The 24,569-nt window shown below is 43.9% G+C and overlaps 1 protein-coding gene across 1 annotated transcript; it reads left to right on the plus strand.

Moving 5' to 3' along the window:
* Positions 1-5: 5 nt before the first annotated feature.
* Positions 6-23,432, plus strand: ATIC (5-aminoimidazole-4-carboxamide ribonucleotide formyltransferase/IMP cyclohydrolase; the record flags this gene model as incomplete). Its single annotated transcript, XM_026852413.1, has 15 exons — positions 6-49; positions 1,769-1,845; positions 2,926-2,992; positions 5,343-5,431; positions 6,580-6,731; positions 6,856-7,012; positions 8,691-8,816; positions 8,989-9,096; positions 10,412-10,497; positions 11,737-11,826; positions 13,482-13,610; positions 14,575-14,667; positions 20,677-20,859; positions 22,417-22,572; positions 23,082-23,432. Coding segments are annotated over 15 exons (1,677 nt in total), but the record flags the coding sequence as incomplete, so codon positions are not given.
* Positions 23,433-24,569: the final 1,137 nt, after the last annotated feature.

A 24,569-nucleotide genomic window follows, 5' to 3' on the forward strand; every position in this document is an offset into this window, starting at 1 on the left:
CGTAGCCAGGAACAGCCAAATCCCTGAGAGATGCTGGCTTGCCTGTCAGGTACAGACACTTTCCTGAACATCTCCACCAAAACTGCTCATTTGGGTCCTGAGGTTCCTTAAATTGTTTTATCCATTTGTGAGCAAAAATGATTGAAAACTGGTCTGAAAGCAGGTCTTTCCTTCCAAAAAAAAACCAAAACACCCTGCCCCAAAGCAAACTTCAGAACTTTCTTGGCCAGAAGTTGGTTGGCTGAGCCCAAAGAGTGTTGTGCCCGTCAGCACACAGAGAGATGTCGGGAGCACTGTGGTGGAGATGATGCTTCATCTGCCCTGAGCCAGCTATCGTCCTGTGAAGCAACTGATTGTCTTGAAACTCACAATCTGACCCTGGTACTGCTCTTCACAGCTGTCCTGGGACAGGACTGACAGGTGTCAGGAATACATTGATGCTCACTGGAGATCATTTGTCACAAATAACTTTCCCAGCATGATGGTCAGCTTTTTCACACCCTTTATGTGTGGTGCATTCACTGTCTGAGAAGGGACACGTACAGTCATCAGCTGTTTCGGTCCACGATTCTGGGGAAACTTGTTTTAGTTTCTTCCCTGCTGTCATTAAAAAACTAGCTCTGGCCAAATAAAAATTGATTCCAGTGTAGTGATGAAAAATCTGTCAGTTATTTGGCAGGACAGGTGGCTGTGATTAATTTTTTGCTTCCAATGAATGCAGTGGTAGGCCCCTAGGGCACATCATCATGACTGTACGCTGCCTCCAGAGCTCCCTGTCCTCGGTGTTCTTCAGCACTTGGTCATGTCTCCCCAACTTCTTTACTTGGCTATGCTGTCAGTGAAGCCTGAAGCAAAGGGTGGTCACATTTCCCCTTCCCTTGATTTGTTTTTTCTTTACAATCATAAACAGTCACAGGGAGTGGTGAAACTTTAATGTTTTAGCTAAGCTGGAAAGAAGAGTACTGAGGTATTGCTGCTTTTGAGGATGGTAAATTATCTCTGTTGGTTTTGGGATTAGTGTATTTGAGAAATAACCATCCTGTTTAGTAGAGTGTGACCCGTAAACTTTGTTTTCATTCATCAGAAAAGCAGTTTTTGCCCCTCTGGGATTCTGAGGGGGTTGTAGTGAAATTGATACAATTTTTTTTGTTTGGGTCACTTAACTAGAAGACAGTGTCCTTTTGGTCTTCTGTCAGATGTAGCTATTGTGTATGATAAAGATCAACATCTTGTGAAGAGTGAGAGACCGTTAAATTTTGGCTATTTCTACTAATCCTTCTGTACCAAGCAGCATTTTGCTAACTAGCTGACAGATGCCAACCATAATGAAAACAGTCAGATCTACCTTAATGTAGAATTTCTCATCTCAGAACTACTTCCAAGCTTTCTGTAAGAAGGATGCATCATAGTCTATCACTCAGCGTAGGTTTTCTCTAGCAATTTAGTAGTATGCCTTCCATATGTTGTGTTCTTACCAAGATACAACACATTGAAGTTTAGAGGTGTCACGCATGTGTTTTCTCTCTGAACATCTTCTGTCATTGATGGAAAGGTGGTGATTTTTTTTTTACAGACTGACCAAAATAAAACTAAGTTTAATTTCTATCCCCTTACTGCACTTAAAACTTTCAGGGTTTGTCTTCTTCCAGTAAAACCAACATTGTCAGTGGATCTAAATTACTGCCCTAACAGGAATAATAAACATTCAACCTATAGATGAAGTCAGTGTGGCACATCTATTATTGTGCTGTGTTTTCTCATTGAGCAGAGATGTTTCGGACCTGACAGGGTTCCCTGAGATGTTAGGTGGACGTGTGAAAACCCTTCATCCTGCTGTCCATGCTGGTATGTTTCTGCTAATATAAGTCTAAAAGAGAAATCCATGGGCAGTGAGGGTGGGAAGAAGGGATTGTCAGATGTCTTTTTTAAGGGTTGTGGGGAAGACCTGAGTAATGAGAACAGATTTGCTGTAGCGGCAGCAGGAGAGGTGAAAAGCACGGTGTGGAGATGGTGTGCAGTGGCTGAATAACTTCCTCTGTTGCTGTGCTGGCATCTATGCAGTTAGCAGAGCTTTTCCTCCCCAGGGCTACAAGTAACAGGGCTTCTCTGTACATGCCTTTACACATTCTTTGCAGAGCCAATTTCAGACCAATTCAGGCAGAGCGCTCCACTGAATTTAACCTGTGGGTCAATCTGGTGTGCAGCATAAGGAACATGACAGTGTAGGCTTTAATGTGTAATTTCTGCATGTCTGATCTTCCCTGGCTCCTCTGCAGCAAGGAAGCTGTCTGATAATTGGTCAATCTGCACATTAACCCATCTGGTTTTTCATCTTCTGTTAGTGTGCTTCAGATCCCTCCAATGGAACCTGTTGCCCATCGTGCTTGAGGGCTGGAGACGTGGAGACAAGGTCTCCATGTTATCCGTCTCCTCTGATAACCTTGAACCCAGGATGACGCCAGTCACCTGCGTGTTTTTCTGAGTTCCTAGACCCAGGGCATCCACTCCTGCTCACCTAGAGGCATAGCCTCACTGGCTTCTGTTGTTTTGTAGACTTTGTGTGTTGGTGGCTGATGAGTGGCAGGTGCCCTTTGTGTCTTCATGAACTCCTCAACGACAGCTTTGGTATTTTAAGGGTAGCAATTGAATACTTATAAAGTACATTTTTGAGGTTGCTGTTCAGCACTGGAATGCTCTATGATTTATCACTGGGGAAGAAAACCTGTTAGTATGGAATTTGAACTGCCAAAGAGTCAGTAATATGGAGTAAAGGTAGAGGCATAGGGATGAGGACGTCTGAACTAGAGTCAGAAAGTTTATGGTAGTCTCTGAGGAAAAGCATGGTCTGACAGAAGATGTTGAATTAAAAAAATGTTGGTGATTTAATTCTTTTGAAATAAAGGTTTACTGTTTTTTTGTAACTAGGCATCTTGGCTCGCAATATTCCAGAAGATAATGCTGATATGAACAAACAGGATTTCAGCCTTGTAAGGTAAATGCTGGGGACATCATGCAATTTGTCAGTAATCAAAAATGACCATTGGAGACCAGTCAGCACCAGTGAATGGGAGCAGTAGAGACTGTAACATCTGCACACCAGATGATCTGCAGTCTCCTTCCTTCTCCTGGTTGGGAGATACTATGTTTTTAAAAATACAGTTTTCTACAGATACATCTTCATCACTTGTAATAAGAAAAAAATAAACCAAGAAGGTTACATTGTGGTTTCCACAAGGAACAAAGGTTTTAATTTCTTCTGGTTATCTGGGAATTTTTACATTTTATGTTCAGTCACTGTTGGGCTATGTTACACTTCTTGCAGATCTGAATTCAGTGCTTTGGAAGCTGGTGCATCTCCCCCGCAAATTTGGCTCTGGGTGTCTGATCAGATGACAGTTCCTGATTTTGAAATACTTGCTTAGTAAATATACCCTTTGATATTTGCATAATGTTTACTGAGTTTCAACACATAAATAAAGAGTAGATGCGAAAAGCAGGTCAGGAACACACATCATTTATACAGACAGAAAACACACAGATAACAGAAAGCTTGCTTTCTGAGAGCCATCATGAGAGCAAGTGAGCTGCAGCCAGAAATTAGTAACACAGTTTGTGTACTAATGTGCCAAGGATTTTTTTCTGGTTTTGTTAGAATGTATTTAGTCAGTACACTCTCACAGGACAGTTTGGGATTATGTTTAACTAATTGGCTTTAACATCTAACTAGTGATTGTGAGTGACCAATTCTATGTCAGTGTGTAGCTGCTGGTTTAGAAATGAATGGATGAAATGAACATAGTAAATTGTAGGTATAGCCAGGACGGGAGGCATAAATTGACTGTGGTGATTGGGCCAGAATTCATGTTAGCTTTTAAAAGTACTTTTAAAAACTGATGTGCCTAGGATGGATGGATTTCCAGGCTGAATTAGAAAACCTGAAATTTAAAACAGCAGGAATCCTCATAGATAGCTCAGCAGTGGTGGCTCTTCATAGTATGCTACATATTAAAGCAGGCCCTGCTGAATTGCAGGGGGAGTAACATGCCTTTACATCAGTGACTTACAGTGCACTTGCATCCAGAGTAATAATTTGGATTTGGGTTGTCTGACATAAAGCAGAAGGAACTGATCCTCAGCAGAAGTGTCGTGGCATAGTTGCATAAAATTTACAAACCCAGGCCAAGGTAGGAAAACTTAATATTGGTTATCTTGATGTCCACAAATAAAAGAATTAGCAGTGTCAAAGTCCACAGATTCCTGATGGTTTGTAACAGGTCAGGAGCATGAATGGAAACGGGGGCGGGGGCGGCATTACTGATTGACAATACAAGACATTGTAGGAACTATAGAGACATAGGGCGTTCTGAAAACCATACTGGAAGCTGATAATCCTTTCTGCTTGAGTTCATTACACAGTGTGGAGACAAAGGAATGTGAAAAGTTGGACGCAATGTATGCATCACAGCAGTTCACTGCCAATACTAGGCATGCATTAAAGTTTGATACCTTCATATATTCAGATCAAGAGAGTAAATAATTTTTCTTGGTTTAAAAACATTGTGGAGGTCAAAACAGATACCTCCTTTCACTACAGTTCATGTGGCAGTGGTAGGATGGCACAGGGTAAGTTATTACTTCATGCTTTCTGGAATACAGACTGTGGCTTCTTCCAGACCAGATCAAAAAACTAATTCCAGCAAGGTCCAGTCTTACCTTGAGAGGGGAAAGTCAATTCTCTCCTCTGCTTTCATGTGCTACAGAGGCTTTATGGGATCCAGGCTGTGCATTCAGGTTTCATATGCTGTTGATATTTTAAAAGTCCAGAAGGTGATACGTAGGTCATTTCCTGTTCTTGGAAAAGTTGTGGGAAATTAGATTGATTGTACTTTGTTTGCAATGAACCTTGCCCTGGGTGCTTACTCTTATGAAAGTTGGTGGATGTCTATTTTCTGCTGAGAAGTAGTACTGGAAATAGGGAAAGTATTCACTTTGAAGTCCATTGAAAATGGCTCAAGTTGTGCACCAAAATCACTAAGCATTTAAATACAGGACCATGTTTTTAAAGAAACTCTTCCTTTAAACTAATTTCCGTAAATTGTGGTTCTGCCACTATTTAATGCACAAGGTCCAGTTAAATTTCATAATGCATTGTACCATCACTTGGACTTCAGCTGAACACCACTGTCTTTTAAGTCTTTGGGAGAAAGAAGCCTTGGCTACAGGATTTTATGTTGGTCTGAGAGTTGAGACTGTAAAAACACTGGTGGTATCTTGTCTTGCTAAGCCCAGTTGGGCATTTTTATTTCTTACTGAATAATCCTGCTTTTCCCCTCAATTCTCAGAGTTGTAGTGTGTAACCTCTACCCCTTTGTGAAGACTGTATCTTCTCCGGATGTAACTGTACAAGAAGCAGTGGAAAAGATTGATATTGGTGAGTTAAAGGGAGAGCCAGTCTATTCTCCAGGCAGACCTGGTGGTTCTGGTCTAAGTGGCCTCAGATATTTTCTTCTTGTTTGGTGGCCTTGCACACCCCTGAAGTCGGGTAAAGGGCTCGGGAGTGGCAGGGAGCAGACTGAAAGCATAATTGGGTAAAACTCATTGCTTTTAAGCAGTCCTGCAATTGAAACAGCAAGTGATGGTTGTAACAGGTTGGCAAGCCACACAGTTTAGGTGGGCAAGTCATGCACTGCCCAAAAGAAGGAGCCTGATATACTGTAAAAGGCTGTGCTACAAAGGGCCACATAGAGCATGCTTTCTACTGAAACAGAGAGCAGATTAAACCTCTTTTGCAGCCTCTGGCAGTGTAATAAAAATAAAAACCATGAGCATTGGAGAGAAAAAGCTGAACCACTGAAAGTGCTGTGAGGATTGCTGAAAACTTCACTACAGGAAGCCTTTACAAGGAAAGGGGCTGGTCTGCATAAGTGGGAGAGTAGTTAGGACCTGAGTTTGGAAGCATGGATGCCTGTATCATCAGCAGTTTTGCTCTTCCTGCTAGTTATTAACCCCAGAAGGCTTGCTGTTCCTTCACTGCAGCATCTCTGCTTGGCAGCTTGTGAACAGTACAGGCACAGTTTTGCCTTGAGGTTGGATTGGGATTGAATTTTCTTGGAGTAGTTTAGTCCAAATGATGCCCAGCAGAGCTCTCTATTAAATGTTTTATGGAGTACTACTCACTCTGCATGTAGCAGTGCCAACCTCTACTTTTCCTTTGAAACAGCCTAGTATCTTGTATGATTTAAAGTGGTGTAATAGCTGTGCAGCGTCAGATTTAAGGGGGAAGAGTGGCATTTTATCTTACACAGAGGACCTGGGCAGGACTAGTTAATATTTGCAGAGAGATTTGGGAACCTCTGTTGCTTGGCAGCGTAGAAGTAAATCTTCCTATAGACGCCTCACCAGCCTTGTGCATTTTGAAGAGCACTCTCACAGTCCCTTCTCCTTGCTGGAGAGAGGAAGGGCACATTCATCTGGCACAAATGATTGATTGGTGCGTGTCCCTTCTTGGCCTCAGATGTGGCTCTCGACGATGCTGTGTCCAGAGCAGAAGTGCTTCATGCCTCCGTCCTTCTCTTGCAGGAGGAGTTGCCTTGCTGCGGGCAGCTGCCAAGAACCATGCTCGCGTGACAGTTGTGTGTGACCCTGCAGATTACTCTGCAGTAGCTAAAGAGATGGGGACATCAAGGGACAAGGACACTTCCATGGAAACCAGGCGTCACCTTGCACTGAAGGTTAGTCATTATTGCTTGCAGTGAAGAGCTAGGCAAACTCGTTTGCCTTTCATTCCTTTGCTTCTTTAAACACAAATCCTCTGTAAGTTGATGTTTGTGAGATGATGGTTTGTTCTGTCCCCAGGCTTTCACCCACACTGCTCAGTACGATGCAGCCATCTCTGACTACTTTAGGAAGGAGTACAGCAAGGGGGTGTCCCAGCTGCCCCTGAGGTATGGCATGAATCCTCACCAGAGTCCTGCGCAGCTCTACACGATGAGATCCAAACTTCCTCTGACAGGTGAGGCCTGGGCCGTGCTGGCCAAAAGGGAGCTCTGAGGTAGCAAGGAAAGGAGGTGGTTGGGCATGTCTGCTGGTTGTCCTTAAAACTGAAATGCCATCTTGTACCTTAATCCAAGGGGTGGCCAGCAGTGCCTTAACAACTACTTTATTACTGAGTTGCACTAGCTTTGCAATTTTGCTGGGTGAGACAGAAAAGCTTGTCTGCTGACCCCCGCAAGACTTACTGTAGCTCCGTGTTCTCTGTTGGTGTGGGATTGTGTGTCCACACTGAAGACGCTTTGAGCAGATTTACGTGGTGCACCTTCTGCTTCATATCAGATCCAGATTTTGCAAAGGGAAACCTTGTTAGCCTTTTAAGATGCTTTGCTCCTTTCTATTTTCCTTATTTAGTATCTCCACAGGCTTTTGTGTCACCATACACTCTGTCTAGAAACCAAGCTGGTCTTCTCAATGTTTGAATGGGTTTGGTCTTTTTTTCTTTGTTGGTTTTGAGCAGAGGTTTATTACCTTAGGTTTCTAGAATGTGGCTTCTGCTAGTGGTGGCAGAGAGAGGCGATACTGGGACAGGTGTGGTGTCTCTCTGCCATTTTGTAGGGTGTGCCACTCATCGCAGCATTGTAGCAGTTAGGAAGACCCCACTTTTGGAGAGAAAGAAAGTCTGGCTACTCTTCTTGAGATTGCTTTTAATGTTGGTGGAAAACAGCTCTGCCTTGTGTGCAAGCATTGTCCTGTTGAACAGACAATGAAGCACTTTGTTTCAGTTCTGGGATCTTGTAGGAAGCTTTTCCATGCCTGCACTAGAAGTTGATTTGCTTGCAAGTCTACTTCCCAGTATGGCAACAGAACAACACTGTGTTCACTTGTACTGGCCGTGGACTATTACTAAAATGATCTTTTACCTTCTGTCTCCCGAAATGCTCACAGTTCTGCCATGTCAGTACAAGCAGTTCTTCTTGCAGGGCCAGGACAAAAGGTTTTAAGAGCAGAGTTGTGAATGGCCTTTACTCTTGGCATGGATTTCTGATGAAACGAGCAGATGAAGCATTTTGTTAAAAGCTTGCCTTAAATTTCATGCTTGTGAGTGGTTCTGTTTACATCAGTTAGAGACAACACGTGCTGAAAGTTTGGCTAGTGCCAGAGTACTTTGTTGAATCAGAGCCATGATGACTATATGAAATTTATTTACTAGATTTGTAAAGAAATTTAACTTCTAGGAAGCAGAGGATGTGCTTTTTGTGTTTTTCCCTGTCAGCTCTGCCCACGCACCTTGGTCAAAATCCAGCTCTGGTAGGTTCCTTCAGAAAGAGATGGGTGTTGTTCCCAATGGCTGCTGGTTGAAGATCTTAAAGAACGTAAGGGGGAATGGTTCTGGTTTTGTTCTGCTTTGACAAGAGGGGAGGTGCATGGGGACAGTGTGTGTCTTGCTCCAAGATCATATCAGCAGCTTCTGGTAGGGAAGAGAATTGTCTTTGCATCTCCTGAGTCTCAAGCCTGTGCATTCCTCACAAGTCACTGAAACATTTCAGGGCACTTTGCCAGCTACTCAGGAACTGGTTAAGAACAATTTGTATTGATTTCAATTCTTGGTGGGAGAAATCCTTTTCTGCTTGCTCTCCAAACTCTGGGACGAGAGGTCTGCCCCCTTTAATGTGTCTTTTCGTATGCTGTGTTTGCAGTGGTGAATGGCTCTCCAGGGTTCATCAACCTGTGCGATGCTCTCAATGCCTGGCAGCTGGTGAAGGAACTCAAGCAGGCATTAGGCATTCCTGCTGCAGCCTCCTTCAAACACGTCAGCCCTGCAGGTGGGTGGCCCCTTGCTGCCGTGCTCTTCTCTTTGAACAGACTGTGGCTTTTGGCAGGCCCTGCTAGTGGGGTATGTGTGCCCCTTATCCTGGCAGTTTTGGGGGGGTCCCGGGGGCAGAGGGAGCAGCGAGAGGTTCTGGTTTGGAGTGTCCTCCTGGTGTTTCCCACTAGGTGCTGCTGTTGGAATAGCGCTCAGCGAAGAGGAGGCCCAAGTCTGCATGGTGCACGACTTCCACAAGACCCTGACGCCCTTAGCGTCCGCCTATGCGCGAAGCAGAGGTGAGAAGTCTGGGAATAAACTAGTGTGTCCAAAGAGCTGAGCTTAATTCTCAGCACCTGAGCAGCATGCTTAGCACTTCGCAGGCTCTCCCCTTCACGGTGTGTTCCTCTGTAAGGTGTGTTCCTCTGTGTCTCTGTAAGGATCTGACTGACTAAATGAACTGCCTGCCTATCAAAAATGGTTTTCCAAATGAGCAGGCCTTCCTTGTATGTTGTTTCAAAGAGGCTAAAACCATTTTAGATTCTATTCCTTGGTGTATATAGAAGACCTGTAGCTATTTTGTGTTTTTTTAATTTAAATGTGTGTATGTGTATACACACACACACACACACACACACACACACACACACACACACACACACATATATATTAAAAAAAATTGGTGGGGTTTTGGCTAGAGGATCTGGATAAACAGCAGTGCTGGTAGCACACTCAGCCTTCTATTGCAAGTGGGGTGCTCAAGAATACTTAACCTGAGTAGAAATGTTTGCCTGGTATTTGGTGGGTGTTTTTTAAATGCTTTTGTACTGCAGAGATCACAAAAAAAAAAAAGCTAAAAATAAGTAAATAAAAATAGCTTCCTCTGCTTAGCTGAGATACTTCGCTAATTCTCTCATTTTCCATGGCATTCCTAGAAAATCTCCATGGATTATAGAAAACAAAGCAAACTTACTTGATAAGGGGCACATTGACTTGGGTTCCATTTTCACAACTTTAAAGACCCGTTTTGAACATTGCCTTCAGAAAACCATTGTATGATTTGTGGAAGAATAAACCTTTAGAATGGCAGGGACAGAAGAATTTACCTTGCTAAGTGGTAGAGCATCTGTAATGGGAGCTGAGTTCACCTTAGCTCTGCCATTAAATGCAGAGAATATTTATTAAAAAAAAAAAAACCACCTGCTTTTAGCTACATTTCTGGGTCTGGTTTCTTGCAGGAAAAAACAGAAGGGAGCATAGGCATCTAAAAGCTTTCCTTTTTTCCACAATCTTTCTCTATGATCCTTGCCTCTCCATGTCCTCTTGCCACCATGGCTCCAGCAGAGCTGCTTGCAGTAATGAAGGTAGTCATTACAGAGTTAGAGCTTTGACAAAGGCAGTGAAGAAGGAGGAATATATGAACTGTGGGAATATTTAAAGGTGCATGTGTTTGAGGTAGGATTTTTCATCCTTGTTGCTCTTATATGGCTTTTTTTTTTTTTGATGTGGGATTAAATTATTAGCTATCGTGGAAATGAACTGGATTGTAGGAGCAAAGACTTTTCTTTGTGTTATGCTATAGTTTAATAAATTACTAAAAATATTATTTTACAGGTGCTGATCGAATGTCGTCTTTTGGTGACTTCATTGCCCTGTCTGATATCTGTGATGTGGCTACTGCCAAGATTATTTCCAGAGAGGTTCGTTAAACAGCAGCAAATCATTCGAGTGTAAAAAGGAGAATCATACTAGATGAAACCATTTGTTTGTAACAGCCATTCTCTTTGAATTTGACCTATTTTACTGAAGACTATTGTCCATTTGTGTAATTTGATATCCGGAGTGCAGAATTTACACCTATCTTTTGATGCGTTTTTCTTCCTACCGGTTAAAACCTGGCTGTGCCTGAGAGCCTGTGAAATAGCAGTGCTTGAAATGCTTCTTTCCAAGAGATGATTGCAAACGTCTGCCTCCGAGGAGGGCTCCGGAAATGAACCCTGATTAGGCTGTCACAAGTATCTGGTTGAGCGGCAGTAATTGGAACAATAGAGGAGGGAGAGCTGATGGCCAGCCAAGAGGAATGTGGATGATGATGGCCCAAGGCAGGAATGTGGATGTAGATTGCTACCTGCCAGTTGATACACGTGTTATGTGTAGGCTCAGCCACTTTCCAGGCTGCACTTTTAACTTTGCTGGGTTCAATATTAACTCCATAGCTGACTGCATTGCATGAGTCACTGGTTTAAATACAGAGTTAACCAGCTGGGAGTTAATGCCTTACCAAACACATTCATCCTGTTACATGTTGCTTATGATTTTAAGGCATGATGCAAAGGGAGAGCTTTGTATGGTAGAGGCTTCTTTTCAAACAAATGAAAGAGCACATTTGTCAGTTTGTGAGGATAACATTTGGTAAACTCTTACTTTAAAAAAACCCAAACCAAACAACAAACCACCCACATAGTAGGTTGAGAATACGAAAGGTGTATATCATCACTTCATGGCACTGATGAATGTAAACTCTTCTGTTTCAGTGCTGTTAAGAGCTCTTTCGCCAATATTTTTGTCTCATCAGGAGTATCACTGTTGAAATAAGGATTTATTTTTTTAAGTCGTGTTTACTGTTAGGGCTGAGAAGTAGGGATGTCATGCATGAGCTCTTTTCCCCCGGAGGAGGATATTAGTTATTAGTTCCATTCTGCTTAAAGTGATAGTGAGGTATTTTTTTTACTAACTCCTGCTAACAGCTTATAGTGCTCTGCTGTTTCCAGGACTGAAACCAATATTGTAATAGTGCCTTTGGTACTGTATGGTGCAGACAGTCCCCCAGAGGAGTGTCTGCAATGCCTTTCTGGAAATGGCATGTGGAGTTTTCAGTAGTAGCTCCTCAGTTTTGGTTGGTTTTCTCACGTGGAAGCTGAAATCTCTGTGTGTTGCAGGTATCTGATGGTGTGGTAGCTCCTGGCTATGAGGAAGAAGCTCTGAAAATCCTTGCCAAAAAGAAGAATGGTGGTTACTGTGTCCTCCAGGTTGGTACTTCTGCTCTACTCTAACCCTCCACTGCCTTTCCTGTACCTGCTTTTCACAGACATTAGTGTCCAAATAGTTGGGGGGCTTAGCCAGGTGCCCCTGCAGCACATGGAAGTGTTTCCTCTGGCTCCCTGTATGAGCTGGAATTCCACCAGCAATGTTGTGTCATGTTTAGCCTATAGTCATACAGGGGAGTATTTTCATAATGCCTTTCTTGGCTTTCAAATTGATGTGGATTTAGAGTAATTAAATCTATGGAGCAGCAAGAGTACTTCAAAGAAATGGAATTTCTGTGCTCTCTTTCCACTCTTTGCCAGCTTTCCTCTCGCTTTGCTGAATTTGTTTCCTCCCTGAGTTCTTTATATCTAAGATACAGTGCCTCAGCGATGTTGTGAGTCTTGGCAGTGGGAGGCATGTGTAATATATCACCAGGGAAGCTGTGTCTGGGCATGTGGTGTTTGTGGAGCAGTCTTGAGTACAGTCAGTGATGAAGAGAGGAGCACAGGCAGAGGTTGGGCCTGGGATGATGCACCTTTACATCCTGCAACCAGGATGCCTGTCAAGGAATATTAATACAGTGCGATCAGGTCAGTATCATGTTGCCTTCCAAATTCCCACAGTATTGTTGAGACTTCAAAATTACCCGGTTTTGGTGAACATGACTAACGGATTACATAATGCTGTCAGAGCAGCCAAACAGGTCCTATTTCTGCCTGACTTTGAAGAGGCCAGTGAGCAGAGACCTTTCTTATAATATTACAAAAAGCAAATCCAAGGCTTAGCTGAAATTGCAATTGTAGTGTTACTGTGAGGGGATACTGTAGAAGATGGCTCAGGAGCTTCAGGCAAGAAGGAATGAAACTGCAGATAATCTTGGCAGCTGCTTACCTCCGGAATTCAATTAGCTTTGCAAGAATGAGGTATTGGTTAAGCCTGTATCTTTAGGGGCCTGTCTGCAGAGGGATGTTAAGGAAAGTTGATCTGTACAAATTTAAATAGATTAGAGAAACCACATAAAGTGTGTGCATGCTTCTATTTAGAGCTGGTAGCCTTAATCCAGTTTACTTCGTATCTCAATAACCTGAACTGGAACTACCAGAATTCTAAATAAGCCCATGCATGGGTAGACCTGAATGCGGTTTAACAGTTACATTTAACTTTACCCCTTACGCTGGTGTAAATTAACTGCGCTGCATGCTTGTTTGGAGATGTGCCCCAAGAGAGCGCAACTCCGGAAATAATCGCATTCGCTGTTTTCTTTAATGTCAGAGAGGGTTGGAGTTGTACCTTGAGGCATGTATGAAGCAACTCAAAATATTTCTACCTTCCTGTGGAAGACTGAAAGACTCTTTGTGTGGATGTTTCCCCTTTCTGTGAAAGACTGTAGATTTTTGAGGCTCTCAACATGGACATACATATATAAGCTCTATACTGCATTACCTCTCTTTACTCTGTAAATGTCACTTCATGCTGTTGAGACCTTGCTGCTCCAATTAATTCTAATTACTTCCAATGATTTGACATTGCATTGCTTTCTATAAACAGTTCACTTCTTTTGGATTCTTCAGATAATGTGTTTTAACATAAGCTTTGACTGGATGTTGGCTTTCAAGAGCTCTAAAAATGTTTTATTGGCCTATCTTTTGGCTTTTAGATGGATCCCCATTATGAGCCAGATGACAATGAGATTCGAACCCTCTATGGATTGCATCTCATGCAAAAGAGGAACAACGCAGTCATCGACCGGTCATTGTTCAAGAACATTGTTACAAAGAATAAAAACGTAAGTGTCAGTAGATAAATGATCTTAAAAGACTGGTGGAATGCACTGGTGTGATTTCATCAGGGAAGTCCTCACAGTCCTATTTTAAGACTTCTTTTGCTGAGATTTAACTGCCTTTTAATGAAACAATGCAGCAGATTTTCTGGACCAAATATACTTGGGTAAATTGGAGTACTTTGCCTTTGTTTTGATCCCTTGCATAAATAAGAGAAGCTGGACCTTGCCCTTCATCTCCAACTACTAAAATATTTGTATTTCTTATTTATAAGAAGCTACCGTGTGTAATTTTTTATGGTGAGACAGCCATGTACTAAGGTTCCATTGTGATCTCATTTTGACTCACTGTTTACTTCTCCCGTTAGTGTACAGTGTATTGTATAAACTCTGGCCTTTCTGACATTGTTCATCATTTAGAGTTAACATCATTAGAAAGATACCAGTTATTTCTTTGTCTCTGATTGTGTTCTCATAAAAAAGCAGTTGTTAATGAGCGTGTGATTAGTGACGTGCTCTGAAGCAAGTTCAGACATTGAGGTAATAAAAGAATTTTAATAAATTAGTAATGGAACAGACTTAAAAATAATACTTATTACAGATATTGGGAGCTATTATTACTGTTGTGGTCCTGTGTGTACTTAAGCATGGGCTTAGCTTTTGGCCTATTAGCACATCTGATGACTGTAAGCAAATACAGAAGATTTTGCAGGCTTAGAGCCAGTGATAGTGTCCTCTTGACCTGGTAAAATTGAGTCTTATCCCTATGACCTATGAGATTAGCTGCAAAACCAATCATTTACAGTTTTTAATCTAAACAAAATTTGCTGGTAATTGAACAAAACAAGATGGTTTTAGTTACATTGTTTTCCCTCTCTATGATAGGGTACTTGTGATGGCTTTGGGGGTTTGCAGATCACTAGCCAGTTGGTTGTTAGGATGGATGGTTGACAGTGGTGTTTTGTTTCAGCTGCCTGAGTCTGCTGTCCGAGACCTGATTGTTGCCAGCATCGCTGTCAAATACACCCAGTCCAATTCGGTTTGCTACGCCAAGGATGGGCAGGTAACCAAATCGGACAGCTCTGTGGAGCATGTTTTCACAGCCAAGCTGGTCAGAGAGTGCTTTGGTCAGGCCTGAGTTGTAAAATCATTTAGCATACAGGAAGCTATTAAACAGGTACAGATGAACTGGCCTAGATGGTGCTGTGCAGACCAGGAGCTAAACCTGTGTTTCTCAAAAGGTTGCTTCAAAACCTCAGTGTAATTTTTTTCACGGTAATGACAGGGCTGGCTCTTTCAATGATAGGGTTGGAAAAAGCTCTTACATGCCTCTGCAAGTTTGGCCTTGAGTCATTTCATTCTAGCTACTCTGTCCTTTTATATCACTTTTTGAGGGTGTGTACATATGTTGTAGTCTGTGTAGAGCCTTAGGAAATAACAGTAATTTTCACAGCTGGATTCTGACTGTCCAAATGGTTCTTAGTTTTATTTTCATTTTTTATGTAAGAAAGATGGGATGTGCTTTCTTTTTTCCCCTTCGGGGCATTAAAAATCTTCTGTTGTGCCTGACTTTTTTTTTTTTTTTTTTTTTTTTTTAAAAAAGCTTTTGATGGGTGTTGGGATTTACAGGAGCATTATCAAACGTGTAGCTGATATATGAATTTTGAATTAAAAAAAACCCAACTTATTTCCAAGCTATTGCTAGGTGTTCAAATTACATCAGTTATCCAAAAGTTGTTGTATTAAAATTTGTATTCTTGCCCAGCAGCTCATTCTCATAATGCTGTTTAGCTGGTTCTCTGCTCTCCATGGTAACTTTTCATTAGGCCTGGATCATTTTTAAAAAATACAGAGGAAAAAGACAAAGAATGTTTTTGATCTTGAGCTTTGGTACTTCATAAATCAGCGAAATGGATCAAACAGTGTACCCTACAGGTACAGACTGTGAATGAACTATGTCTTTCCTGCATTGGTACTCATCTGCATTTGTCAGATTGTTGTTACAGCCTGAAAACATTGCAGCGCTGTCTTTCAGTACTTTCTGGGGTCATGTGCTGTATGGTTCTTGAAAACATGTCTCTGGAGAACTGGCATTTTTCTTTTATTCAGCTTTGCAGGGTTTTTTCCTGCTTTTAAATGGCTCTTTGTACTCAAGAGTGTCAGTTCTCTTAGCCCCAGAACAAAGGTGTCACTATCTTTGCTCCTTTTCCCTTACTACAGCAACAATCTCCCCAGTGCTTTTACAAGTCTGGACTTAATGTGGTGCTGCAGATGTTTCTGAAATGTGTGTGGTAATGCGTGTACCATATGGAAGGGAGAGACCATGAGGGAGGAGTGGAAAGCAGTCTGGGCAGGCAGGGGTTTAACTAGTGGGGCTTCAGTGATACTGTGTATAGTTGCAGATACATATTTTAATCGACTACAAATGTACCTTGTCTTGGTTTGCTGTATATGTGATGGGGAAGGCTGAGATCAGAGGTCTCTATACTACACTAAGACACAAGTGGCTTTAAGAGTAAAGGTCAGCAGCCATTTACAGTCACTTACTCAAGGAAGTGGTGAGTCTGCATTAGGGTCTTCAAATCAGAGCTTAACATCTTCCTTAAGAGACTCATCTTAGACTGGCTCTTAGGAAGCATTTCTTTCCAGAAGGGGTTGTTGGGCGTTGGAATGGGCTGCCCAGGGCAGGGGGGGGGAGTCCCCATCCCTGGAGGGGTTGAAGAGTCGGGTTGACCCAGCGCTGAGGGATCTGGTGGAGTTGGGAACGGTCAGTGGGAGGTTCATGGTTGGACTGGAGGAGCTTCAAGGGCTTTTCCAACCGAGATGATTCTGTGATTCATTACAGTCCAAATGCAGAAACACTGTGTAGTGTGCTACAGGCAATGATGGAGGAGCTCAGGTAGGAGCTCCCTTGTGGTTTTAAAGTCTTTTGGAATCTTCCTGAGACTGCTAAGTATTGAGACCATTGTTCTTAACGTAGAGGTGGGAAAGAAATAAGGTTCACTGAGAACCAGTCTTACTAAGGTAGTGGTTAACTTGAGTTATTCTCGGTGATGCTGTGCAGAACTACTGGTCACATCACCGACTGAGACATACCATCAGATGTGTACAGGAATATTTGGGTGCAAATAAAAATAAGAATGAATCAAGAACCAGGGATGGAAAGTAACTTCCAGATTGTTACACTTTTCCAGGATCTGACTTGTTTTGGGTTATATGAGGCAAGCCTGGGAAGTCCAGCTCGCTCGCAGTTCCACTGCTTTCGGTTTTCCAGGGGTTATGGCAGCCTCACCGCATCCCCGTTGCCTAGCAAAACTCTTGTGTATCAGACATCCAGAACATTTTTGACAGCTTGGCTTCGCTGGGTTTGTGAGCGGATTGGCCACACCAGCAAGGGCTGGTGCTTGTGTTAATAAGTTCTAGGAAAGCATGGAGTGGGAGGAAGCATTTATGGACTTGAGTGTCACTTAATTTGCAGGAAGCCAGCTGCCACTAATTGCAGTAAACACTTTCACTTGTTTTGTCTGACTTTCAGCACAGTGAAGCCAGTCTGTAACATGTTGATTTACACTTTCTTTAACGATACCATCATGTTTTAAATTAGCAATTTAAAATTACTCTCTTTCTTTATTCTCTGCACAGTAGGATAAAACAAACCTGTTAATCTACCTTGCTGTTTTCCACAAATAATGCAGATGTCTGTCAGTTATTTCATTGTTTGTCTTCCCAATTGTGAAGTCCCTTATTTGATTTTTTTTGTAATTCCAAATGTATTTAGGGTTTCTGTTTTCACTCATTATTCAGGTTACATCTGAGTAAATCCAGGCCAGTCTGGATCGCTTTGCAAGGATCCTTTGGGCATTATCCATCTTGTCCACTCCATGCTCTTGCACAGTGTTCCAGCTATGGGCCATGCTTGGCTCTCCTGTGAGCCACTGTTTTGGTCAAGTAGTTCTCAATTTTCACTCAAGCTTTTTAAAGTGGTTTTTCTACTCACCCTGTATTACTGTCTCCTTTCACTCCTCACACTTAATAGGCTCTGCTTAAGTACTTTTTGATTCCCAGGAGATTAAACTTTGAAAGAAGCTTAATTAATTTTTGTGTAGAAAATAGGCAGAAAATAGAGGGGGAAGGATTGCTTTGTGGAAGATTTTGAGGCTTCAGCTGTGTTTTCAGGTCGGAGGAAGCCAACATTTGAGGAAGAGAGAAGGAAAAGAGGGAGAAGGATGAAGTGAAAAAGGGAAAGTATAGGTACATCCAGACAGGCCAGTGTGAAGAGAGATTCAGCTACAAGTCTATAGTTTGCTTTAAGCAGAAGCTCAACCTTCTGTTTTCTCCTCTTTAGACTTAGAAATCCCAGGCTATGCTGAAGAAATCTTCCCCAATGGTGTTGCATCAAAACACATTTTTCTACAGAAAGGATTTCTCTTTCTCTGAATCACCATTTTCCAAGGAAGTGCATCTCATCAGCGTGTTCTTCCCAGGCTGTAACTGTAAACTCCCTTTTAGAACAATGTGGGCTCATCAGAAGGAGGCACAGAGAAGAAGTAGCTTTTATATTCTCTTGCCTGTTAGCCGTTATAAAAACTTCCATGTGTTGCAGATAATATCTCTGTAGATTTAGAGATACCTGTGAAGAGTTTACAGGACTCATCACTTTGTTTAACTGGAATACAAAGTTCTTGCTATTTCAGACTTGTTGCACACAAGCTAAAGTTCAGTTATGGATCTACTGACAAAATTTCGGTCAAAAAATGTAAAATATTTTGAGTAGCTCAGAGAGAGAAGGAAAACACTCTTTTTGAGAAGGGTGATGGGGTGTTGACAGGTAGAGCTTGATTTCTAATCTGTGCCCATGAAGGATCTGTGTTTTTTTGGGGCTGCATTGGCCTGGAAACACTCTCTCCAGTGGCATTGTCCTTGCCGGCTGGAGGCCAGGGCTTGCAGCAGACTAGCCAGTTCTGTCACAGGAGTGTAAGGCCACAGCTCACAAGTACATGATGAAGGTGAGGCACCATTCTGGCTAGGAAAGAGTGGAGAGGCCTTGCACTTCTGACACATGACATCACATTTTTTAGAAACTTGGGAATGTTTCTTGGTATTTTGGCCCCAGCTATTAGCATTCTGTCCGGTACTCTACTAAAAATTTCTGCTTTACCCTAGCCTGGCTTGCTAGGCTCACTCTTAAGGGCTGGGTGACAGTTAATCTCACGCAGTGTATCACTATTTTAAGTCCTTCCCTTTGTCCATGGAGAGAAAGTAAAACTCTGTGGAAGAGATGATACACCTACACGCAGCTGGCCTTGAGCTCCCTTGAGGTGCTGGGTCCTGTGCAAGTCTGAGGGTTGAACAGGGTAGACAGTGGAGCAGAGGTTGAACATCAGGAGTGTTTGTGGGGGTAAAGGTGCCACTAAGCCATGAGAAACTTTGCATCTAATTAGTATTTGTGATAATACTAATATCCTTGTGGGTTTATTAAGCACTGATGACTTCAGCTAGAGCTGAGCAGATGATATTAGATAGCAGCCCAAGTCTTTCTTTTGCTCCTTGGGGGAATAGTATCCAGCAGCATTTGTTACGGTTCTGGTAAGAGGTGAAGTCACTGTGTCTTGATGAATGAGAAGACAAATGATTCACTCCTTTGAGGGCAGCCTTTGACTTACAGCTTTACCATCTGTTTCAGTCTAAGCTGGAAACTCTGAGGCGCTGGCCAGAACCACTGGCCTCCACACAGTATCCCTGGAGCAGTCCCCCATGTGAATGAACAGTCTGGTGAACAGTTCAACTGTGGCCTCATAGGAGGAGGAAACTGGGAGAGGGGCTTGTTTTCCATCAGACCTCCGGCTTTTGTGTGCCTGGCATAATGTCACAGCAGAGGCAGAGTTGAGGGACAGCAGCCAGTCGGGAGCCCAAGAGACCTCAACTCAGTCCCTTGTGCTCGCCAGTTGTGCCAGCAAGCAGATGGTGTCTGCAGGGGTGGTTCTGCCAGTGTCCAGTAACCAAGACGTCTCCAGCCACGTTCAATGTCAGAGCTTAAGGCTGCTGCTGTATCCAGTGAGAGTTTGCACCAGCCCAGGGGGGATGCAAGAGCTTGTGTGCATTCGGCTGTGACAAATGGCTTGCAGAGTTACTGGACCACCAGACTCAAAAGAGTCTCTACATATTTTATTCTAATGTACCTGAAAAAATGGACAGAGGTTGAGTATGTCTGATGAGAAAGCCAAAGAAAGTGGTCTGATAAAAGCAAATGGAAACTGAGCAAATACTGTGTTTTCATAGCAGCTTCCTCAAGGAAAAAAAAAACTTTTTGGATTTTGTTTCTGGAAGCACTAGGACTGTCTGATATCAAGCAGAAATGCTATTAAATAAGGTTAGCAGCAGCCATTTTAAAAATCCTGGACTCCCTGGCCAATGGTGGAGTAGGAAATGTGTTGGTAGCTCCAGGGCCTTGACAATTCCTGTGATGTAATGGTCCCGCTGACCAGCCTTCCTGATCGAGCAGTGGATTTACTTTCTTATCAGCCTTGACAGACAAACTGCCCTGTAATCCACTGCATATCACGGTTGATCTGTTTAAACTATGTATGCCTGGCCCACCAGGAAAGATGATGGTGTTTTGGTGACCTGGGCTCAGACTTTAATCCTCTAACTGAAGTGCCCTTTTGAAGAATGGGTAGGCAGCCTACCATCTCTTAGCAGTCACACTTGTTTCTACAACCAACAATTTTGCCTTAAACAAAAGCCATAATTGTGTGACTCTCTGGAGGTTAACAGCTGGACTCTGATGGCTGGGGCTGTGTTATTTAGACGGATGGAAGTATCTGATGTCCTCAGAGCAACTGTCAGCTCAGTAGAGCTGTGGAAGTTAGCTGTGCAGTGAGCTGACCCTGTAACAAATTTACAGGATGCAGGTGTTTTCAAAGTTTTCCTCACTAATTACCTACACTCTGCTTCAGTGAGGAGCTGCTAATTTGTGGGACTTTGTCTCTCTTAATTGCTGGGCTGGAATGCAGCTCTGGCTGTGATCTCTGTGTGGCAAGGTGTGATTGTGCTTTGTATCTCTGTGCTTCAGGTCATTGGCATTGGAGCCGGCCAGCAGTCCCGGATCCACTGCACGCGCCTGGCTGGTGACAAGGCCAACAACTGGTGGCTCCGGCACCACCCACGTGTGCTCTCCATGAAGTTCAAAGCCGGTGTGAAGAGAGCAGAGATCTCCAATGCCATTGACCAGTACGTCACTGGGACCATTGGTGAGGTAAGAGCTGGCTGAGAGCGTCCAGCTTCTGCAGAACAAAGTCTTTATGTAGTACTTAAGCCAGACTTGAATTTTGCGGGTGGGTGTCAGTAATAAAACCCAAAGACCTGAGGGATCAAGTGACCAGGGCTCACATGGTGACTTCCCCAAGGTCATTTAATGGCCCAGTGGCAAAGTTGTCATGATTTTCCCCTCGATACTGCACCCACTCCTCAGGTACTGGACCCTGTCCTGCGCTTCAGTGAGCAGCCGGTTTCTGAGAGTTTCCCCCAGCAGTGAGGAAGGGTTAAAGCTACAGTTAGGGCTTCGCTCATGTTTCCCTGTCAGGGCAGCTTGTTCTTCCCTTCTTGCGTGGTGCCATTTGCTTGTGTGGTGTTTCGGATTCTCAGAATCACTCTGATGTCCCTGTTACAAGCAACACTGAGACAAGAAAATTGTATGTCCTTTTTAAGTATTGAAAGCCAAGAGCTGGATTGGGGACCTCGTGAATCATCTCTGTGAGCCGTTGCTTGTTTAAGGGGGTAAGAACTGGTGTTCTGCTGTTTCAGAAGGTGAATCATAAACCAAGCTGCCGTTTGTCATGTGTTAAGTCATCTACCAGATCCTGTTTGTGGATGCTGGCATTTACACAGAGCAGCATACTGCAGGCCAGCCAAACAGAGCATCTTGAAATTACAGGAGGGGGTGGGGGGGGTGAAAAAAGTATCCCTCAGGCCCTACGGTGTGGAGGGGCAAGGAAATGAGTTAAAAGGAAACGATATCAGCCCTAGTGTGGCCAGTAGGGACAGGGAAGGGATCTTACCCCTGTACTCGGCACTGGTGAGGCTGCCCCTCACTGACTGGGTTCAGTTTTTGGCCCCTCACCCCAAAAAGGCCATGGAATGACTCGAGCGTGTCCAGAGAAGGGCAACGGAGCTGGTGCAGGGTCTGGAGCACAGGTCGTACGGGGAGCGGCTGAGGGAACTGGGGGGGTTTAGTCTGGAGAAGAGGAGGCTGAGGGGAGACCTCATCGCCCTCTACAGCTCCCTGAAAGGAGGGTGCAGAGAGCTGGGGATGAGTCTCTTTAACCAAGGAGCTAGCGACAGGACAAGAGGGAATGGCTTCAAGCTGCGCCAGGGCAGGGTCAGACTGGCTCTTAGGAAGCATTTCTTTCCAGAAGGGGTTGTTGGGCGTTGGAATGGGCTGCCCAGGGCAGGGGGGGAGTCCCCATCCCTGGAGGGGTTGAAGAGTCGGGTTGACCCAGCACTGAGGGATCTGGTGGGGTTGGGAACGGTCAGTGTGTGGTTAATGGCTGGACTGGAGGAGCTTCAACGGCTTTTCCAACCAATATGATTCTGTGGATGCAAAATGAGCTGATGGGGGTAGTGTCTTACCACCACCACTTGGGATTTTAAAATCCCTGGCAGGGAGGTTCCAGCAGCAGAGCTGTGGGAGCAGAAAGCCCGGCTAAGCCTGGTGTCAGGGGGGTGACATCATCCCTCATCCTGGTGTGCTCCAGGCAGGGCGCTTCCAGGAGCCCAGGCTTCAGGGCTGAGCTGGCTCCTTCTGTTCTTGCAGGATGAAGACCTGCTGAAATGGCAAGCGATGTTTGAAGAGGTGCCTGCACAGTTAACAGAAGTGGAGAAGAAGCAGTGGATTGCCAAGCTGACCGCTGTCTCCCTCAGCTCCGATGCCTTCTTCCCTTTTAGGGATAACGTCGACAGAGCTAAACGGGTAATGTCATGGTGGGGCCAGGATGTCAGGGTGACTACAAATTGCCGTCTGCGCAGCCTGGGCTTTTTTAATTCTGTGCAGACTGCTGAGGAGTGTCTCTGCTCTGCACTGCTGGCTAGAGTAGCACAGCCTGGGAAGGATTTTCCTGTGGTTACTGGTCTCACGTGGATAGTAATTATCCAGCCATTGCTCAGTTTGTTGATTTGGGATGAATAGAGGATTAATGTTTATTGAACCATTTAAGAATATCAGGACAAGGCCTATGCTTCCAGAGGAGCCATTTCACTTTTTTTTTCTTTTCTTTCTTTCTTTCTTTCCTGAGCTGTGGAGAGAACTCGCTGCTCACAGGAGGAACTCCCCTGTGAATGGCATTGGGCAATAGAAGCCTTTGTTTGTTCAACACCTAGTATCCTGGGATGAGGCTGAAGGACTGGGGCTGCAGCTCCTTTTCAGGGGGATTTTTGGTTTTCCATCCGTTAATCCTTCCACTTCTCTCTGTCTTTGTTCAGAGCGGAGTACAGTTCATTGCTGCCCCATCCGGCTCGGCTGCCGACGAGGTTGTGATTGAAGCTTGCAATGAGCTGGGGATAACTCTCATTCACACCAATCTTCGGCTGTTTCATCACTGAGTTTGCCGAGGGCTGTTGTGGTCCCTCTTTGGTCACAGTCTCACCCGCAGCAGTGACTGGAATATCACCAGCTTAATTTGGAGGCACCTGCAGTCTGTGCTTATCAAGTGTTAGTAAGACCTGTAAATGAGATCTCGCCCTGTGTTAACAGAGAATGAAGGCGCAAGAAGTCAGCCTCCAGTGTAGAAAATAAGTCTCTTTTGCAAATAAATATACAGTTCTTAGCTATATAGAGTCTGTAGTCTTTTGTCATCCAAATACTGTATCCTCAGAAAACAGGTTAATTTTTGAGGTAAATTTTGTGGTCCAGACTTTTTACTAATGCATTAGAAGGCCTATGGAATGCTATGAAAGCCTGGCTTATGCCCAGCTTCTTAACGAACTGATAAAAATCTGTGTTTTAAACTGAAATGAGCTGCTGGTAGTTTTCTCTAGGGCGCTTCTAATCCATTACCGTCCTGCCCTGTGGGGTGGGGGGAGCCGGTCCTTTGTGTAAGGCAGGCTCGGGGTGGGCGCTCTGAATCCAGCGCTCTGGGCTGAGAGGCAGTGTCAGGTTGCTCCCGCCAAGGTAAAAGGATCGTTGCTGCCAGTTTGACAGGCTTGTTCTCCTACCCGGGAGTTCAGCTCGGAGTTCATAGGCAGGCATCTGGGAAGCATCTTGCCTGGAGCCACTTCCCTTCTCCATTGTGTGCAATTTGCATTAAGCAGATTTGAACTCTGATTAGAAAAACAAAGTGAAAATCTGGAGCACAGTGAGATGAATAAAAGTAACAGCCCAGACGTGGTTTTGCTGGCAATCACTGTGACTGTTTCAAAGGGATTTTTTTTTTTTTTTTGTTCCATTTTATAAAATCGGTTCAGTTTTGGCAAGGAACAGTCTACAGTTTTTCAATAAACACTTCTGTCGCGGCTCTGATCTCTGCTGGTACAGAGCAGAGAGCCTGCATGTGTTCCCTTTGCTCCAGCAGTAGCAGGTGTGCACGGGTAGGACGGACCTGGAAGAGGGGGAATTGGGGTTGTGTTCCTCGCACTGCTGCTGACCTGCCATGACTGGGGGCATGTTTTATTTTACCTGACTGCCTGTTTGATCCAGACTGGTTCAAACCAAGCAAGGCAACGATACTTCCTGGGGGAGCCCAGTCACTTTGGATACCATAATCCACATGCTGGTTTTCCTTTCACGCTCATTCCATCTGCCCCCCTTGCCCTTCTTGTGTCCTAGGGCACAGGAGGAATGCTGTGTGCCCCGCACTGCCCTTGCTTTGGCCTGGAAGGGAACAGGCTCCTCTTTTCTGAATTCTAACATGGATTATTTTTTTCCTTCTCTGAACTCTAATGTTGAATACTTTTTTGATCTCTGTGGTGAAT

The sequence above is a fragment of the Athene cunicularia genome (assembly GCF_003259725.1).
Source record: "Athene cunicularia isolate RWA chromosome 7 unlocalized genomic scaffold, athCun1 chr7_part1, whole genome shotgun sequence".
NCBI classification, from domain to species: Eukaryota; Metazoa; Chordata; class Aves; order Strigiformes; family Strigidae; genus Athene; species Athene cunicularia.